The sequence below is a fragment of the Microcebus murinus genome, chromosome 16, assembly GCF_040939455.1.
Source record: "Microcebus murinus isolate Inina chromosome 16, M.murinus_Inina_mat1.0, whole genome shotgun sequence".
Classification (NCBI taxonomy): Eukaryota; Metazoa; Chordata; class Mammalia; order Primates; family Cheirogaleidae; genus Microcebus; species Microcebus murinus.
The window spans coordinates 62,272,276-62,292,392 of NC_134119.1; the positions used below are offsets into that span (position 1 = coordinate 62,272,276).

Sequence of the window (20,117 nt, forward strand, 5' to 3'; positions counted from 1 at the left end):
CCAGGCTACAGTGCAGTGGCACATTCAGCTCACTGCAATCTTGCATTCCCGGACTCAAGCCATCCTCCAGCCTTAGCCTGCAAAGTAGCTGGGACTATATAGGCACACCACCACACCTGGCTAATTTATTATTATTTTTTTGTAGAGATGAATTCTCACTAGATCAATTTCCCAGGCTAGTCTTGAACTTCTGGCCTCAAGTGACGCTCACACCTTGGCCTCCCAAAATGGGAGGGATTACAGGCATAAGCCACCATGTCCGGCCAAGGGTACCAGTTTCTGTGCATTATGGGATGTTCCTGTAGTGAACCCGGCAGCCACAAGGAAGGCTAACACCACAGTGTTCTTTTCCAGTCAGAGCAGAAATGACCAGGACCACTTTTGCTGAAGTGGGAAGACACAGCAGGGACCACATTGCAGGAACTGGAGCAGGATTCAGTCCAGCAAATGTTTGTATTTTAGCCCTCCATAGTCTTAACCTATGCATGTACTTAGAGATGAACAGACATGATACAGGGCTGTGCCCTGTGAGCACTGAGGGTGGTAAGGAAGCTCCTCGGGAGGATGCTTCCGCCTCTTCTTGAAGGGTGAGTTAAGGTGGTCTTCTGATTTGAGAGAGAAAGAATACCACATCTTGTACTTTTTTTTTGAGACAGAGTTTCACTTTGTTGCCCAGGCTAGACTGAGTGCCGTGGCATCAGCCTAGTTCACAGCAGTCTCAAACTCCTGGGCTCAAGCTATCCTGCTGCCTCAGCCTCCCGAGTAGCTGGGATTACAGGCATGTGCCACCATGCCCGGCTAATTTTTTCTATATATATTTTTAGTTGGTCAATTTCTTTCTATTTTTAGTAAAGACGGGGTCTCGCTCAGGCTGGTTTCGAACTCCTGACCTCGAGCGATCCGCCCGCCTCGGCTTCCCAGAGTGCTAGGATTACAGGCGTGAGCCACCATGCCAAGCCCACATCTTGTACTTTTATGTCCGAAACTGAACCTTGTACTTTGCTTCAATCTGCTGTCTGATGTCAAGTTTTAAACCCCGGCCATGCATGGTGGCTCACGCCTGTAATCCTAGCACTCTGGGATGCCGAGGCGGGCGGATTGCTTGAGCTCCGGAGTTTGAGACCAGCCTGAGCAAGAGCGAGATCCCATCTCTACTATAAATAGAAAGAAATTAGCCAAACAACTAAAAATCGAAAAATTAGCAAATTAGGCAGGCGAGGTGGCACATGCCTGTAGTCCCAGCTACTTGGGAGGCTGAGGCAGGAGGATTGCTTGAGCCCAGGAGTTTGAGGTTGCTATGAGGTAGGCTGACAGTAAGGCACTCACTCTAGCAACAAAGTGAAACTCTGTCTCCAAAAAAAAAAAGTTTTGAACTCCCTTAACTGTATCATTCCCCCCCGCAGCCAAAGTGATCTTTCTGAAACAGTTTTGAGCAGGCCATTCCCCTATTCAAAACAAGTCAGAGTGTCTGCTCTGCCTTAACCATCAAGTCCACACTCCCAAGGTGACTTAGATGCTCACACAGCCCCTAACACCTAGCACGTTGCCTGGCATCTTGTAGTGATAGCTCATGTGTGTCATGTGCTCCCTGTGAATTAAATGTGCTAACCCACTTAATCCTTAGAACAAGTCTATATAGTATAAAATATTATTAACCCCCTTTTTGATAAGGATATAAGATGAAATAATTTACCCATGGCTACAAGTTAGTAAATGATAGAGCTGAAGCTGTCCACCTTCACAACAGCATCTTAATCACTAAACTTAAGCAACTCAATAAATACTTGTTACTGAATGAATGAATGAATGTGGTCATTGCATGGCTCTCCAGCTGCACCTGAAATTACTTCCTCCTTATCCTTCATGCTTCAGCCAGTCTGATTCTATGTTGTCTCACCATCATGCTTATGTACAGGTAACACTTCTCTTTATATGAAATACTCTCCTCCCAACCCCAAACTTGGCTCATTTCTGGACTTAGCTCATGGGTCCCCTTCTCAGAGATACTTGCTCTGGGTATGTCCCCTTACTGATTTATGATTGTGTCTGATTCCCTACTGGTCCCTGAGCTCTGTCAAGCCCAGATTACCACAGACATGTATGAGAAAGAGTGGGAACTCAGGGCATGTGTTGAACGTACAAAGCATGACGGTGAGACAGCATAGAGTCAGACTTGCTGAAGCATAAAGGATAAGGAAGCATAAGGATAAGGAAGAAGTAATTTCAGGTGCAGCTGGAGAGCCATGCGATGACCACATTCATTCATTCATTCAGTAACAAGTATTTATTGAGTTGCTTAAGTTTAGTGATTAAGATGCTGTTGGGAAGGTGGACAGCTTCAGCTCTATCATTTACTAACTTGTAGCCATGGGTAAATTATTTCATCTTATATTTGTGGAGTTAGACTCAGCTTAAGAAATCCTTGCTGTGGCTTTCCTTCATCTGTTGCCTTCGTAGATTGCCCTTGTCAGTTTTGAGAACAGGGCAGGATTGCCTTTTCCTTTGTCTTCATCTCAGGCCAGGCACAAGACTCAAATACTTCAAATACTTAATAATTTCTTAAAATTATTTGTTTCACATTCATCAGCTTCCAGATCTTGGTCAAGGAGGGCTTTGGGCTGGACGTTCTCTGAGATGTTCCTTGATGCTGCCCAGTTTACCTATATGTTGGGGAGGAATGCACTGAAGTCTGGAAAGCCGGCTATATTTCCACTCCCCGCATCTACTCTCTCCCACTTGTGGTTCCTAGTGCTGTAAGCTGAGAGTTGGCAGTTATATTCCTTTGTTTTTTTTTTTTTTTTTCTCCTAGGACTTTGAATGTGGAAATGATGTGGAACTTTCTTTTACCAAGAATGGGAAGTGGATGGGCATTGCCTTCCGAATCCAGAAGGAAGCCTTGGCGGGTCAGGCTCTCTACCCTCATGTCCTGGTGAAGAACTGCGCAGTGGAGTTCAACTTCGGGCAGAGGGCAGAGCCCTACTGTTCTGTCCTCCCAGGGTTTACCTTCATCCAGCACCTTCCACTTAATGAGCGGATCCGGGGCACTGTCGGACCAAAGAGCAAAGCAGAATGTGAGGTGAGTAGGATCAGAAGACTGAACTGGTGGCCAGCTCTTCAGACCCACCTTGTTACCAAGGCAAAGGGGAGACTCTTCAGTCTCTCTCCTTTGGGTGTGGTGCAACAAGCACAAACTCACTATGTGAGTACCTTGGGGCGTAGCTACTTCCTTTCAGCTCCTCACATTGGATTCAGAGTTGAAAAGCTGCTCTGAGTGTGAGGGGAGAGGTGTCAGTGTGAGTTAGGCCAGAGAGGGAGGGGCTAAGGTAGTCTACCCAAATCTTAGGTTCCAAAAAGAAGTAGCCACACTGCTTCTTAGATGAGGCCAGAACATGGGAAAAGAAGGCACTTCTTACAGCAGGAAAGGACAAGAAATGACAGGTTGCCTTTGGGATGATTTGGTTTCAGGAGCTATATTGGTGATCCTTGTTCTTAAAACAGTGTTTTTCTTGTATGTATAAGTTATTTATGTTTGTTCTAGAAAATTAAAAAATACGAAGAAAAATTTTCCGTCATTCCACCATCTGCAAATAAGTTTACATCCAGTGGTTTGGAGTTTATCTTATTCTTTTTGATGTGCTAGGTAAATGTTTTATGCACACATGTGTTTATAATTGAGATCTTATAAGCATTTTGATATCCTGCCCTTTTCACTTAACATTATTTTATGAGCTTTATCTCATCACATGAAAACCTCTGAACATTATTTTTAATGGCTTCACAAACTAACCCTTTCCTTCTTTGGGGCATTTCGGTTGCGTCTAGTATTTACCAGATTCTCAATGTACTGATTAGATATGATTTTTATCCTTGTGTGTATAGCTGTGTTCCATTTCAGACTCCAAGAAAATTGTACCACTTTTTGTGTCCACTCCATGGGCCAATTTCAGTACATGGCCTTCTCTGGGCTTTTCAGAGGCCCCTTCCTTAATCCCATCTGAACAGAAATATAAATGCTAATGATGACAGCGCTTGATTTAGTATTCACCCCATGCCAGGACCTCTGCAGAGAGTCTGACAAGCCTCATGCTGTTATTGCTTCCATTTTCCAGAGGCAGCCATGTTGTTCAGAGTCTCCCTCACGGTCACCAGCAAGCCAGGGTGGTGCCACACCACCATGCCACAACACTCCTTCCCCATCTTACTCTTGTAGATTCTGATGATGGTGGGCCTGCCTGCTGCTGGCAAGACCACATGGGCCATCAAACATGCAGCCTCCAACCCTTCCAAGAAGTACAACATCCTGGGTACCAATGCCATCATGGATAAGATGCGGGTAAGGACAGCCCCTGGACTCTCCTTATCCACCTCCCACCCTCTGAGTGCTGCCCTGCAACGAGGACCACTCATTCCTCACCACCTCCTGTCCACAGGTGATGGGCCTACGCCGGCAGCGGAACTATGCTGGCCGTTGGGATGTCCTGATCCAGCAGGCCACCCAGTGCCTCAACCGCCTCATCCAGATCGCTGCCCGCAAGAAACGCAACTACATCCTAGATCAGGTACTTGCTGATGACCATCATGTTCTCAGAAGAGAGGAGGAGACCAGTTTGGGGGCTTGGGAATTTCCCTCTGGTCCTATTCTTTCTGCATAAATGGTGTTTGATTGCAGTACTGGTCAGGGGGTCAGCCATATAAGATGACACAGTCCCAGTCCCTGTCCCTTAGCATAGATCTTTGAGCCCAGTCTGTGGTTGGGGTCTGGAGCTGTGATCCAAGTCTACTAGCTTAGGCTCATCAGCAGTCCCAAATAGCACATCAGATAAGAGCTGTTTGGCAAAATGGAAAGAAGTATGGATTTCTGAGCCTGACAGAATGGGGCCTGAATTCCAGCTCTGCCACTTCCTAGCTGTGTACTAGCTAATTTTATCCTCTGAATCGCCATCTTTTGGTGTGTAAAACACAATCACAATGGCACCCCATACCTAACACAGATTTGGCACTTAGCAGCTGGTGGTTATTGTTCATTACTTTACAGAATAGATACATCCCAGCTTCTCTTGGCAAGTTTTTATGACTGGCAGGTATATATCTAAGTCATGTATTTTCTACCTGCATTTCCATTAAGGGCAGTGTTCTTAACATCAGGGGATCTGGGAACCTTTGAAATTAAACATAATATTGTGTGCAGGTGTGTCTTTTAATAAAAAACACAAAAAGACAGTTTTGAGTTTAGGATAGGAAAATTATCCATGGCTTTCAACATTCTCAAAAGAATGAGTGACCTAAAAATGATTAAGGATCCTTGTCTCAGAGAAATGAGTTCCACTTGCTTATTGCCTGTGTGATATCATACTTAACATTTGTCTTGAAGACTTTCTCAAGTAGCAAAGACTATTTCCTTATTTTCTATGTTTGGGGATCTGTGAATAAGCCTCTGTTTCTCTCAACCTCAAATTTGTGCTTGCTTAAGATCCTGTGAGCAGATATGTAAACCAAGTGATGCCTGTTTGTAGCCTTGTTGAAGTGCCTTCTATGCATGTAGCCCCAGGTACTTTGTTACTGTGAGCTCAGAGGCGTTCTGATGAGAGTGGAGCTGGAGATAGTTGTCTTTTTTTTTTTTTTTTTTTTTTTTTTTGAGACAGAGTCTCACTTTGTTGTCCAGGCTAGAGTGAGTGCCGTGGCGTCAGCCTAGCTCACAGCAACCTCAAACTCCTGGGCTCGAGCGATCCTTCTGCCTCAGCCTCCCGAGTAGCTGGGACTACAGGCATGCGCCACCATGCCCGGCTAATTTTTTTTTTTTATATATATATCAGTTGGCCAATTAATTTCTTTCTATTTATAGTAGAGACGGGGTCTCGCTCTTGCTCAGGCTGGTTTTGAACTCCTGACCTTGAGCAATCCGCCCGCCTCGGCCTCCCAGAGAGCTAGGATTACAGGCGTGAGCCACCGCGCCCGGCCAAGATAGTTGTCTTGTTAGAAAGGAATGCCCAGGGACCAAATTGCTTTTACCTAGGGGTGAGGATCTTACACAACATAGTGTGCAGGATAATCTGAAAGTCACTTACGCTATGCCTCCAGCCCAGCCCATCAATAATGCGTACAACCAACCTTCTCCCCACTTTGAAGACTTATTTTATGTTTTTTGAGACAGAGTCTCACTCTTGTTGCCCCCGCTAGAGTGCCGTGGCGTCAGCCTAGCTCACAGCAACCTCCAACTCCTGGGCTCAAGTGATCCTCCTGCCTCAGCCTCCCAAGTAGCTGGGACTACAGGCATGCACCACCATGCCCGGCTAATTTTTCCTATATATTTTTAATTGGCCAATTAATTTCTATTTTTAGTAGAGATGGAGTGTCGTTCTTGCTCAGGCTGGTCTCGAACTTTTGAGCTCAAACAATCTGCCCACCTCGGCCTCCCAGAGCACTAGGGTTACAGGCATGAGCCACCGCGCCCAGCTTGAAGACTTATTTTAAAAACCTTTTGGCCTCACTTTCTGCCATTCTCTTTGTGAGGGCATTTTGGGAATTTTAGTCTAAAGTCTAACTTGGCCCCAGTTGGACTCATTGTTCTGAAAGGCAGAGCAGTAATATCATTTTAACACCCTGAAGGTACCTCTTGGATATTCCAGCAAGTGTTCCCTGCCTGGTTTTTTTTCTTGGTTTGCTGGTTAAATCAGCTGTGAAACCCATTTCATATATGTGGCCTGGCAGACACGAATTACAGTCAGGGGTGGGTCATCCAATAGCTCTGTCCAGGAGTCCTAAGTGGGTTTTCTCTGGAGGACAGGCCCTGGCAGCTCAGACAGGCACATAACAGCTGAGCACGGTAAAGGCTCACTGTCTGCCTTTATAGCTGGTGCTGGCTTGTTCAGGGACAGGGTCCAGGGCTGCACCAAGGTTACCTCTGGTCTTCCAGGCTGCCAGCCTCCTGGCGGAGTGACATGCAGGTCTGGCCAAGTGATCCAGGCCAACATTGAGGCAAAGAACCTAAACTCTGAAGGTTAGTGGGGAGGAGGATTCTCTGGTTAACCACAGATTAAAGGATTGACTTGGGGCTTGAAGCCATAGGTTACTCAGGTCTGGGAAGGGAGTCTAATTCCAGTGATTTGACTTCTTAGCTAAAACCTAGAAAGTGGATTCCAGAAAACTGGAAGAAGGGTGGGCAGAGATTATGTGTATATAGGAGATTCTGATCAGGTCACTGGCCAGATCCTGGCCCTTCTCACCCCACCAGCTTTGGCAGTGACGAATAAGTTGATGATGCGTAGCTATTTTCTGGGCTAGGTGAAACTTCCAAAGGGGACACCAGTACTACAGGCAAAGTCCCTGCATTCCTGGATCTTAGCCTAGGTCCATCTTTTCCCTTCTCTGGTTTTTCCTGAGTGGTCAGACCTCCCTGCATTTGGCTCCTCCAGACCTGTTATAGGTTGGCCTAAGAAATGCCCATCCTTGAAAGGGAAGGAGAACTTATCTGCAGAAGCCAGGCAGGCCTTTGTAAGCCAGGATTACAAAAGCCAGGATTCTTTTTCTGGCCAGGACCCCAGCTCCTACCCTAGGATGCATCCTATTGTACACAAGCTCTCAAGTATGTTGGTCTTGAGACATACATTATAGGGCAGGGCTTTGAACTACATTCTATGATGACCTCAGCATCTTAAGATCATGTGAGTATTACAACTATGGAACATCAAAGGAGAAAAAGGTAGAAAGGAGGTAGACCAGAAGGGGAAACTGAGCGGTCTCACAGAGGAAAGGACCCTATCCAAAGTCATACATCAAAGTTAATGTACTGGTAGAACACGGCTCTCTTGACTTCGCAGATAGCCAGAGTCTAGAATGCATAGGGCCGTGGTGGGAATTTCAGGAGGTAGGATGTCTGGTTCAGGGCATGGAGGATGATAAAAAGAGTTGAGGCTTTGTCCAAAGGGCAGTGAGGAGCCATGGTCATGTTTTCATTAGGGAAGAATATGGCTAAGTTTGCCTAGGTTGTAAAAGGCTACAGGGCAGGGAAAAAGGGGGAGGTGAAGGCCACATTGTTTCAGGTGGCTCTTGGAGCTCCACCTCTGGAATGAGATGCTTTCTGAACTACCAGAGGGCCTCGAAATGGGGCATAGAGCAAGAACTAACTGGCTTTCTGTAAGGCAACAAAGTTACTCACTTGGAGGTTTCCAAGAGGGCCCTGGCAAGGCCATGTTGCTCTGCACATGTTTACCCACAAGGCATTGTGGGTAGAGTTCCCTTAGAAGATTCAAACATCCCAGCAGCAGGTCAGAGGGCTAGATGTGATGACATCACCAGCCTGGTCTCCCCATCAGAACATGTGGTTTTTATTCCTGATTTGCATCCTGCTTCGTGGGTGCCACACTTTTATCTGAAACAGAAACCCAGGGCTAAAATAGAGGCCCAAAGGAAACCACCTCTTTTTGGCAGACATTGGAGAACAGGATGCTTGTCTCCTCCACCTTCCACCATTTCCAGCACCTAAAGCCCACTCCATTCTTTTTTTTTTTTTTTTGAGACAGTTTCACTTCGTTGCCCAAGCTAGAGTGAGTGTCGTGGCATCAGCCTAGCTCACAGCAACCTCAAACTCCTGGGCTCAAGCGATCCTCCTGCCTCAGCCTCCCGAATAGCTGGGATTACAGGCATGCGCCACTATGCCCGGCTAATTTTTTGTATATATATTTTAGTTGGTCAATTAATTTCTTTCTACTTTTAGTAGAGACGGGGTCTCGCTCAGGCTGGTTTTGAACTCCTGACCTCGAGCAATCTGCTTGCCTCTGCCTCCCAGAGTGCTAGGATTATAGGCGTGAGCCACCATGCCCAGCCCCACTCCATTCTTGAACCTTTGGCCAATTCTCTTTTTATACATGTGGTTCCTTCCACTGGAGTTCACCTCACTCTGAGCACAAAGCAAACTCTTTCCTCATCAGCCTTAAGTTTGCCCCTCTGGGATTTAGCCAGGTTTCTCATGCTGCCAACCTGACCCTTTTGACCTGTGACAAGTGAGAGTGAGGGGACAGTGGGACTTCTGCTATCAGCAGAAGTCATTACCTGTGCCTACTATGTTCATTCCTCACTCCCTCAGGCGGTCACACACCAAAAGTACTCATTTCTCTGAGAAACCCTATTCCTGTCCCTCTGCCCATGTCCCTGGGAGTTGGGGATGGTCAGGCCAGGGAACACAGCCCAGACTTTCTCTTAGAGTCAACATCTTCACGCAGGGTGGGGCTGGGAGAAGCAGGAGCTAGGCAGAAGAAACCCACGCAGCTGGAAAAGCTGACCTGGCTGTTGTGCCAGTCTCCTAGCAACAGCCACCAGCAGCCCCCAGTGACCACAGAAGTGCTGGGCTGGCCCAGGGGCTCTGACCTCATCGTGTTTGCTGTGGCAACAGCACCAACAGCTAATTCCCTTTCCCCCAGGAAAGCCAAGCATTTGTATTTCTGCTGGGCTGGTTTAGATGCTCTTCTTCGCTTTCCCAAGGCAAGGAGCAAGTGGAAGGAGGCACAGTCTTAGAAATCATCCCTGAGGCTGGGCGCAGTGGCTCACGCCTATATCCCTGCACTTTGAGAGGCAAGGAGGGAGGATCACTTGAGTCTAAGAGTTCAAGACCAGCCTGGCAACATAGTGAGACACTGTCCCTACAAAAAAAAAAAAAAAAAGGTTTTTTAATTAGCCAGGTGTGGTGGTGTGCACCTGTAGTCCTGGCTAGTTGGGAGGCTAAGGCAGGAGAATTACTTGAGCCCAGGAGTTCAAGGTTGCAATGAGCTATGCTTGGCCCACTGTACTCCAGCCTTTTTAAATTAAATTTTAAAGGGAAAAAGAATAGCCAGGTGTGGTGGGCTCACGCCTGTAATCACTCTGGGAGGCTGAGGCAGGTCAATCGTTTGAGCTCAGGAGTTTGAGACCAGCCTGAGCAAGAGCAAGACACTGTCTCTACTAAAAAATAGAAAAATTAGCTGGACAACTAAAAAACTATATATATATGTATGTATGTATGTATATAAAATTAGCTAAGCATAGTGGCGCATACCTATAGTCCCAGCTACTCAGGAGGCTGAGGCAGGAAGATTGCTTGAACTCAGGAGTTTGAGGTTGCTGTGAGCTAGGCTGACACCGCAGCACTCTAGCCCAGGCAATAGAGTGAGACTCTGTCTCAAAAAAACAAGAAAAAACAATAAAACAACTAACAATTTTTTTAAAAATTGCCAGGTGTAGTGGCAATGCCTATAGGGAGGCTGAGGCAGGAGAATCACTTAAGCTCAGGAGTCTGAGGTTGCAGTGAACTATAAAGATGCCACTGTACTCTAGCCCATTCAACGAGTCAGACAAAAAAAACCAAACCAAACAAAAAAACACAAAAACCATCACTGAGAGAGTTCTCGGCACCTCAGTTCCAAAGCATCTAAGGAGCCATCCCTCAAAGTAGCTACTTCCCAGGACAAAGGCCATCTATTTATGAGTCCAGTCTGCTCTGTCCCCATTCTTCTCATGAAGCTGCAGGGACTAGCCTTTTTGGCAGCGTTGCTTCTCTGTTCCCTCATCAAGACATTGACAGTGCAGGTCTATCACATAGAAAACCTCCAGAAAGTATTTCTCCATGCCCTCAGGGTTCAGGGGAATCAAACTGGATCACTTGGCAGGCAAACAGAATGGAATGGGTTACCAGCAGAATGGTCTAGGCGGGCCGCACTGACTCTGTCACCCATGTACCCTGGCTTTTGTATTAGAAGAAAACTTGATTATTTAGCTGGAAGAAGCCAAATAGTATCTTCCTATAATATCAGAAGCCACCATCTGCTTGCTTTTAGGAATGGAGTTAAGGAAAAGTAGTGGGAGAGGGGACTTAACTTTTCCTAGTAGCATTATGTGCCTTTTTAAATCATTTGTGGCCTAAGCCTTCTACTTGGGCTCGTGTTCAAGGTCCCAGTAACAGTATGTGTGTGCCTACCACCCACGTAACTGCCTGTGGCCTCCTTCATGAAGGTTGGGGTACTTTCCCTGGGTAACAGGGAAGAACATTCTTGCCTGGTATGTGTGTCAGGGCCAATCTGGTTGTTTTAGAAAACAGCTGTACCCACAGCCAAGGTCTTCCAACAGATCTATACTGGGTTCCCTGGCCCCTGCCTGATGCACACCCAGCTTCCTATCTTAGAAGAGGATCTCTTGTACCTCTTCTTTTTCTCAGACTTAATTTTCCTTGGTACTTCCATTGGGAACTCTCTCCCAGGACATTCAGTCCTATTGACCATATTTTCAGATCCACCCATGTGTTGACGTCTTTCCCTGCCTCCCTCCCTGCCACTTGCCAAAGATTTTCACATCTGCAAGTCCCCACTGGAGCCAGGAGGAGGGTGATATTATCCTTGTCTTTCAGATGAAGAAATTTGAGACTCAGGCTAATTAGGTGACTTGTCTGCAGCTTCACAAATAGTAAAGGGTTTTTATTCCCAATCTTCTTCCCCAAAGCTTGTGTTCTTTTCACCTTATCTCCCTGTTCCTGCCTTTCTATTTAGGAGATCACTACAGGTTCATTTTTTCTTTGGTCTGGGTTGCCTCAAGTTAACATTACAGTATAAATATCCACAAAACCCCATCCAGTGATGACCATGTCCGTGGTCGCTCGCATTTGTTGAGTGTTGGCTGTGAGCCAGGGCCTGGGCAGAGACAAGGGCTTTTACTCACAGGAACTCAGTCTTCATAGTGACCATGAGGCATTCATACTATTTTCCCCTTTCAGAGATTGAGACTCAATAAGTACACAGTAGGTTGATCTTGGAGAAGAGCAGGCTTAGCCTCTGAGTGGAAGTCACACCCCCAGGGCCACACAGGTGTGGCAGCGCCTAGTTAGAGCCGAGGTCTGCTGGGCCATCCCAGTGTACTGCCTGTCTCCCACCCTAGGGCCACTCCGTATCTCCCACGTGAGTAGTTCCTCATGCTTTCTCAGTTGCATTGTGGTCATCTTTCTGCTCACTCCTTATTAGCCCTGGGAGGGAGGCTTGTCAGCCTCATTTTATAAATAAAGCAACTGTAAAGTCTGGCTGTAGTGAGTCAGTAGCGCACCAGGACTTGCCCCTAGCCTTCTTCCACCCTGTCAGGCTGTATCTTCAAAATGCAACATTTTTTTTTTTGTAAGTGCCCCTTCCCAAACTGTTTTTCCTCTGTTTTTCCTTAGATCCCTGTCAGAGCCACTAAAAAGTTGCATAAATGTATCAAAAACTCATTACTCCAGTTCTGTTGAGTTCTGAGTTTGAAAGGATGCCTGTATAGGTGCCTGGGTCCCACTTCCAGCGATTCAGACTCAGGAAGTCTCAAGTCAGGTTTGGGTTGCTTGCTTTTTCAATAGCGTCCAGGTAATTCAATTGTATAGGCTGAGTCCATAGAGCCCTGGTGTCCAACAGATGTGGGACCCAGTTCCATAGGGCCTGGCATGTAGGAGGTATTCAGTAAGTGGAATCTGCTACTGCTCTCAGTCACATATGTTCTAGATTACCACTCTGTGTGAGCACCATCCCAGAATGCCACTGCCATCATGTGGAGGAAGGAAGGAAACATGAATGGCAAAACTGTACTTGTGAAAAGCTATGGCCTTGTCAAACGATAAGGTGAGAAGAAGCTCTTGGGTGAGGCTGAAGTTTCAGAGAAGGACTGAGGGAATAAACGAACCACAGTGTTGTTGGGCACAGTGGCATGTGTCTGTAGACCCAGTTGCAGGGTCTACAGGCTCACGATCAGGAGACTGAGGAAGGTGGATCACTTGGGCTTGGGAGTTTAAGGCTGCAATGTGCCATGGTTGCACCTGTGGGAGGCTGTGTTCTCCAGCCTGGGAACAGCGAGACCCTGTCCCTAAAAATATAAGTAAATAAAAATAAAAGAATCACAGTGTTGATGAAAACAATCTCAATAGAAGATATTGATTGTGGCATATCCATTCTGTAGATATTATACAACCATTAAAAAATACTACACAAAAAAATTTTTAGTGGAACATTACATGAAAAAGCTTCAGGAGAGTGTGTATAATGTAATTCTATTTGTGTTAAAAATCACATAGCTGTTTCTAGAAGTGTTCATAAGAAATTCAATACCAGTTATCTTTGGGAAGTTGGCCTGGCACTAGGGGGATGGAGGGATTCTTAATGTACACTTTACACATTATACTGTGAATTTTTTACCATGAGTATATATTACTTTTAGAATAAGGGGAAAAAAGTTGTAAAGCACAAGTACCAATAGCAAATAGGATTAAAAAGCAAGGCCCCAACCATTAGCCCTGTGCCTCTCAGCAGCCACTGTCTCAAGTCAGTTCATTTGCTGAGGGAGATTCAAGAATCTTCAAAGTGAAGAAGAGCAGTTTCCTGAGTTTCTTTGCTTAACAGGAGCACTGGTATCCTTTTCTCAGTCCCCAGCCTACATATAACACCCCTAAGAGGAAAAAACTGATGCCTAATGTACCATCTCTTGCCTCTTCTGTTACCTTCCCCTAGACAAATGTTTATGGGTCAGCCCAGAGACGAAAAATGAGACCATTTGAAGGCTTTCAGCGCAAAGCTATTGTAATTTGTCCCACTGACGAGGACCTGAAAGACCGAACGATAAAGCGAACCGACGAAGAAGGGAAGGATGTCCCAGATCATGCGGTCTTAGAAATGAAAGGTAGGAAATGAGTAGTTCCCAGAGGAGCAGCACAACAGGGTGCTTCAGAGAAAAGGCTCTTTTCTCTGAGTTTGTCCCTCCACAGCTCCCTTATTATTCCTTTCTTGCTCTTGCTCTTTCTTCCTCTGCTTCACCCCTTCCCTGTGTACCACAGCTATGAATGAAAAAGCTACCTGTCTCTCTTGTTTTGGGGTTTTCAGCCTGGAAGGGGCTAGGGTAGCACAAGGGAGAGGATGTGTGGGAGCAGAAGCTGAAAGGACTGTACAGTCACCCAGCCTCTGGCCCGCTGGGTGGGCTGACTGGGCAAGCCTCCATTTGCTCTTGTGTCAAAATTGAGTTGGGATTCCACCTGCATGACCTACCCTTTGGGGCAAGGCTGGAGGGAGCCAAACACTGGCTCGGTGGGGCTTATCCACCGCTTCATTTAAGGGAGGAGAAGCTCTTTGTTAGCCTTTCTTTCGTTCACTACTCTAGTTTCTCTACCTTCTCCCTTCCTGGAGGCCAGTGTTCTGGGGATGGATGGTACCAGACTTCAGCAGGTACTGACCTCCTCTCCTCCTGGACACTCCTTCTAGCCAACTTCACGTTGCCAGATGTTGGAGACTTCCTGGATGAGGTTCTGTTCATTGAGCTACAGCGGGAGGAAGCAGACAAGCTGGTGAGGCAATACAACGAGGAAGGCCGCAAGGCTGGGCCACCCCCTGAGAAGCGCTTTGATAACCGAGGTGGTGGCTTCCGTGGCCGTGGGGGTGGCGGTGGCTTCCAGCGCTATGACAACCGAGGCCCCCCTGGGGGCAACCGAGGAGGCTTCCAGAACCGAGGCGGAGGTAGCGGTGGAGGAGGCAACTACCGAGGAGGTGAGCCGTCACACACACAGGTCTCCCCACATTCTGTTCCCAGGTCAGGGTTGAGCTTTAACTCCTTATTCATTCAGCAGCTGAAGTACACTGTGCACCAGCTGTGAATTGAACTCTGGTAGAGAACTGAGACAAGTCCGACTGTGGGACCTCGGGGAAACTCCTACTGTCCCACTCCCCTGGTTATTGTTTATGAAGCCCTTTGCCCATTTGCATGTCATAGTGCTCTGTTACATTGCTGTCATTTTTGTGAATCTTTCCCCATTTGACCATGAGCTCCTTGGGAATAGGGGCCAGATCAAGTTTACTGCCAGTCCTGGGTCCCATCTAAGGACCTGGCACAAGGCAAAAAGTTAGGATTGAATCTTGGGTTTTGGTTTTAAGACAAATGGAGAAACAGGGTTGGAGAGGTGGTTTTGCCCAAGATCACCCAGCTAAATCCAGGGCTGGTATTCAGATGACCCAGGTCCCAAGTTCTTAGTCACTAAGTGTTGCTATCTCTGAAGTAAAGTGTCTGTTCATAATTTAACAAATATATCCTTAGCCCTACTCTGTTTTAGTTTTGTGCTGGATAGTTCTGGGGACACAGCCATGACCCAAATAGCTTAATGAGAAAGCCCAGGGCTGCTGTGACGCCAGTGCAGCCTGCAGGGAGACGGCAGGGCTCAGGAATGGTCTCTTGAGGTGCATTTGTCTAAGCCAAACTCCACAGCTGCGATACGCATTGCTCAGGGAAGGGGCAAGTGTTCTAGGCCTAAGAAACAGCCTCACAAAGGCAGAGGAGATGCTGGCCCATTTGAGTCAGCCTGAAGAGGACTAGATGTGACTCATTCATGGCTGTCCCCAGTGCTTAGCACCCATTTCCTGAACATTTCTTTCTGTTTGTTCAACAACTGTTGAGTTGCTGGAACACAGTAGAAATCAAGAGTGTCCTGAATCTGGCCTCACTGGGCTCATAGTCCAGTGGAGGAGACAAAGCTGTCAGCAGGCAGCAATGACCTGGCGTTGGTAGGGTGGGGACAGGATGTGAGGCTTCCCAGAGGGCAGGCTTTATTCATTCACTTAAACTGGGTTCCTGCTCTGTACCTGGCCATGCTTGAGCCATAGCAGCCAAGGCAGTCCAGCTTCTAAGGGTTACAAGTTGAGAATGATGGGGAACGCTCATCTGGATTTCTCCCATGCAGGTTTCAACCGCAGTGGAGGTGGTGGCTACAGCCAGAACCGCTGGGGTAACAACAACCGGGATAACAACAACTCCAACAACCGAGGCAGCTACAACCGGGCTCCCCAGCAACAGCCTCCACCCCAGCAACCGCTGCCACCACAGCCACCACCCCAGCAACCTCCACCGCCGCCCAGCTACAGCCCTGCTCGGAACCCCCCAGGGGCCAGCAGCTACAATAAGAACAGCAACATCCCTGGCTCTAGCGCCAATACCAGCACCCCCACCGTCAGCAGTTACAGCCCTCCACAGGTGAGAGAACGAGTGTGTGTATGTAGGTGTGCACACATAGGCCCTTGAACCTGAGCAAGTAAAACAAGACAGGTTTAGGGAAGTCAACACATGCTTCAGCCACTGGTCTCTACTCTTAGCTCCAACCTGCCCTTCTTTCTCCTTGGCATTGCTCTTGACTGGGATGGACCCTAGACATTCCCAGATCCCCTCCAAAGCTGGGAGTAAATCTCAGAACCTCCCTCTTCTCTCATTATCCTCAGGGGGATGGGCTGTAAGCATCAATCCCTCCAAGTACATTTCTCTTGGCTCTGTCACTGACCTCACTGACTCCCCGAGAAAGCACTTGATTGGCGTTACCTCTTGCCCAGGCTGGAAAGGACTGGCCACTTTGTCTTCATGATGTGGAGACCAGGGCCCCGAAGTCAGTGAGGACTTGCCCTTTGCGTGAAGCATTTCCTTCCCAAGCAGCTCTGGGCTCAGTTCCGGTTCTTGGAAAGTCAGTGCTCTGCTCTGTTATGCATAGGCTCCCGTTAGCCAGAACAGTCTTCACTTACCTCACAGCCATTTCCTCAGCACCTTCCTCCTGCCAAACTTGGAAGCAGCTGCCAGGAGATAGATGAATAGTTCCAGTTCCTAGAACAGGAGTTGGGCAGGCACAGATTCAAACCCCCACCCCCAGAACATCCTGATTTTGTGACCTTGGACAAACCACTTAGCTCTCTTGGCCTCATTGTCCCCATAAAGGACTAGACCTATTAGTAGAACTCACTTCCAAGGTTTTTCTTATCATAAGGGATGGCTGGCACTGTAGCTTTGTGATTAAGATTCTGGGACTAGACAGACCTTAGGTCAAGTCCTTTTTAGCTGTGTGACCTTGGTGCACTGATTTCACCTTCTTGAACCTCAGCTTCCTTCTCTGTAAAATGGGGCTAATTAGGAACCTACCCCCAGAGTTGATATGTGAATGAATTAATGAAACAGCCTCTACATAGGGAGCACAAAGTAAATTGCCACTGGTATCCTCAGAGATCTTCCAGTAGCAACTACCAGCATCTACTGAGTGCCCCGTGGTTTGTACACACAAGCTTATTGAAAGTACAAGGAAGTCTGTAGGGATGGTTCTGTTATGATTCTCGTTTTACAGAAAAGATAACCTGTGTTTCAAGAGATGCCATGTATCCTGCTTTCCCAGGTCTCGGGGCTGGGATTAGAGTCCAGAACACAACCCTAGCATTTGCGCTTCATCCTTGCTGTTCTACCCTGTCTCTGGTCTGGCCCACCTCCTTCACCCTCAAACAAGTGCCTCTGGGGGCCAGCTGCCTGGAAAGGCCCTTCCGCTATCCCAACCCTGAGCTGGCTATTTCACAGAGCTTTGCGTTTTTTTCCTTCACTTTCCAGCCGAGTTACAGCCAGCCACCCTACAACCAGGGAGGTTACACCCAGGGCTACACAGCTCCACCACCTCCACCTCCACCACCACCTGCCTACAACTATGGGAGCTACGGCGGCTACAACCCAGCCCCATACACCCCACCACCGCCTCCTACCGCGCAGACCTACCCTCAGCCCACCTATAACCAGTATCAGCAGGTAGGTGCCAGACTGGGGGCCAGTGGGGTGGAGGGACTTCTAGGGGCCCCTCTTAGGTGTGTATTCCCAGACTGGAGTCCCTGCTTATCCCTAAAAAGATGAGCAGCCTGCTGGCCCCAGGCTGGCATTCATTTTGCCATCAGCCATTTTATTTGGTAAATGCTTCTGTACTGGTTGCTGAGTAACTGGTATCCTAGCTCCTTTCCACAATGCAGCAAGCAAAGGGGAAGGGGTGGCGTGGCAGGGGCCTCCATATCCTGCTTCAGGTTGGTGCTCGGGCTGTCATAACTGTTACGAAATATTTTGAGTGTAATTATCTAGCTATACCTGGAAGGGCACTAAATTGACAAGCCAGGAGACCTGGCTTCCTAACTGCCTGCCTTTGTGGCATGAGGTCAGTCACTTGTCCTCCTAAGGACCCGTCTCTGCCCTAGGTGAGGCTGCAGCCAGGGAAGGAGCCAACTGTGGGGTGGATGGAGGACAACTTGGTGCTCTTGGTTTCTCTCTCCCCAGTATGCCCAGCAGTGGAACCAGTACTATCAGAACCAGAGCCAGTGGCCACCATACTACGGGAACTACGACTACGGGAGCTACTCCGGGAACACACAGGGTGGCACAAGCACACAGTAGCCAGTGTGTCCCAGAGGCTTCCGGAGGCCCCTGCCGGCTTCCTCCACCAGCGCCTGCCTCGGCCCCCTCCTTGACTCCCACCAGGTCCTGCGGTGCTGGGGATGGGGTCATCCCAGGGCTGTCTCCCTCCAGCCCACTGCCTCCCCTCCGAGGGGCTTCTTCCCCCCACCCCACCACAGGGCCAGGCATTTTTCTCTGGATTCAAACAGGCAACAATGACCTTTTATTTTCTGTTTGTCCCTCCCCCAACCTCCCACCTCCTGTTCTTCCTACCTTCTTCCTTTTTGACTAAATCCTCTCTTCCCTTGGCCATACAGTCAGGCTGCAGTGACTGAGGGGAGACCCTGTTCTTATTCACTTACCCCAACCTTGCTCCAGCCCCTCAGCTTCCCTCATGCAGTTGGTTGTAAATTCTTCCAGGAGCTGTTTTACTGTCTACTTTTCAGGATTAAAAAAAAATCAAAAACTTAAAAAAAAAAAAAGTTTAAAAAGCAAAATGCGGAGGGAGGAAGCAGTGACATATTTTTTTGGTAATTATGCTTTTTTTTTAATTTTTAGAATTTGTCTGTTTTTACTGTGGGTCAGCTGTTGATATTTCATCAAGATAACCATTTCTTTGCTGAGTTCAGGTGACCGAGGAAGAGCCACACCCTCGAAACAAAACAAAACACACACAAAACAAAACCACAAAATCATCTTTAACCTAACTTTTTATACGATGTCTCAGTTCCCCGTAACTTTGCACACAAGCTTCTGTGTTCAGTTGAATTGTAACTGCTTTTTGTATTTGGAGAGAGTGTGACTATTGAACTTGAAACCTTTTATTCTGGGCGTCTTGGTAGTTTCTGGTGGGATTAAATGGGAGAGAGGGAAGAAGGGGAGGGGGGCGGTGCTTCTTCCCTTCAGAACATGAAGTTGCTTCCGCTGCCACCTCTTCAGTGGTCTCCCAGGTGCCAGGCCTAAAAGTTTTTCCACAGCGATCCTCTGATTATTTTTACTTCCCCTTGACCCATATGTTTTAACAGGATTTTAACAAACTGCACTTATTAAGAAATGTGTTTGCCCTGTTTTGTTTTGTTTTCTTTTCTTTCAATAAATGATATGGCACCTCCTAGCAGGAAGGAAGCAGGGTCAAAACCCTAAAGTGTTACTGCAGTTGGCCTTTAATTGAGGTGGGGGGTCTTTTCAAGGGAAGTTATTTACTCATTCATTAAACAAACACTGAGGGATTTGTGTGCCTAGCCCCAGTTTAGGTGCTAAAAATGCACCCTTGAACCAAGGCCCTTGGTTTTAAGTCCACTATTTCATTTTTAAGGTAGTTCTCTGGTTCTCTCACAGTACAAGATCCCTCCTGGAATTTTTTAGTAGAACACATGGAGCAGGTCCCTAGGCAGAGGGACAGGTGGGAATGATGGGGTGGAGACCAGGCTGGTTTGTTGGGAATCATTGCTGGGTATTGACTGACCCCTCAGGTGCTGTACTCAGGACAGTCCTGTCTGTCCTCTGTTCCCAGCACCAGGAGCTTTGTGTTTTAGCCAGTATGTATTGGGGACCTGCTATGTTCCTCAACTGTTCTCGACAGTGCTGGGGACACTGCATGGCCAAGGCAGTCCTAGAGCCTGTTCACACAGCTCCCACTGCAGGGATAACTGAAACCTGCCCTCAAATAGTGTCAGCCCCAGGTGGTCAACTGTGAGAGCCTGGGGTAGGGTGAAGGCAGGGCTTCCTAGACAAGGGAGAAACTAAACAACGGGATAAAGGACTTGAGTTTCAGCTTGCACCCCCACCTCCCACTGTCGTCCTCCCTTGCAACTTCATTAATTTCTTCATTCCCTCTGTACATGCTGTGTTCCTGGCACCTTGTCAGGGACAGTGCTGGGCCACAGGAGAGGCCAGTGCAGCCCAATCCCTTCCCTTATGGGAACTCAAAAGCA

At 47.6% G+C, this 20,117-nt stretch overlaps 1 protein-coding gene across 3 annotated transcripts in view; it reads left to right on the forward strand.

Moving 5' to 3' along the window:
- Nucleotides 1-19,237, forward strand: part of HNRNPUL1 (heterogeneous nuclear ribonucleoprotein U like 1) — a 38,599-nt gene extending 19,362 nt beyond the window's left edge. For all 3 annotated transcript variants that reach the window (XM_012760735.2, XM_012760733.2, XM_012760734.2), the window contains exons 8-15: nucleotides 2,810-3,076; nucleotides 4,211-4,333; nucleotides 4,431-4,559; nucleotides 13,482-13,650; nucleotides 14,226-14,507; nucleotides 15,692-15,981; nucleotides 17,362-17,553; nucleotides 18,067-19,237. In XM_012760735.2, the coding sequence (XP_012616189.1) occupies nucleotides 2,810-3,076; nucleotides 4,211-4,333; nucleotides 4,431-4,559; nucleotides 13,482-13,650; nucleotides 14,226-14,507; nucleotides 15,692-15,981; nucleotides 17,362-17,553; nucleotides 18,067-18,183 (1,569 nt within the window). In that variant the 3' untranslated portion in view covers nucleotides 18,184-19,237. The remainder of the gene's footprint in view (nucleotides 1-2,809; nucleotides 3,077-4,210; nucleotides 4,334-4,430; nucleotides 4,560-13,481; nucleotides 13,651-14,225; nucleotides 14,508-15,691; nucleotides 15,982-17,361; nucleotides 17,554-18,066) is intronic.
- The last annotated feature ends 880 nt before the right edge of the window (nucleotides 19,238-20,117 follow it).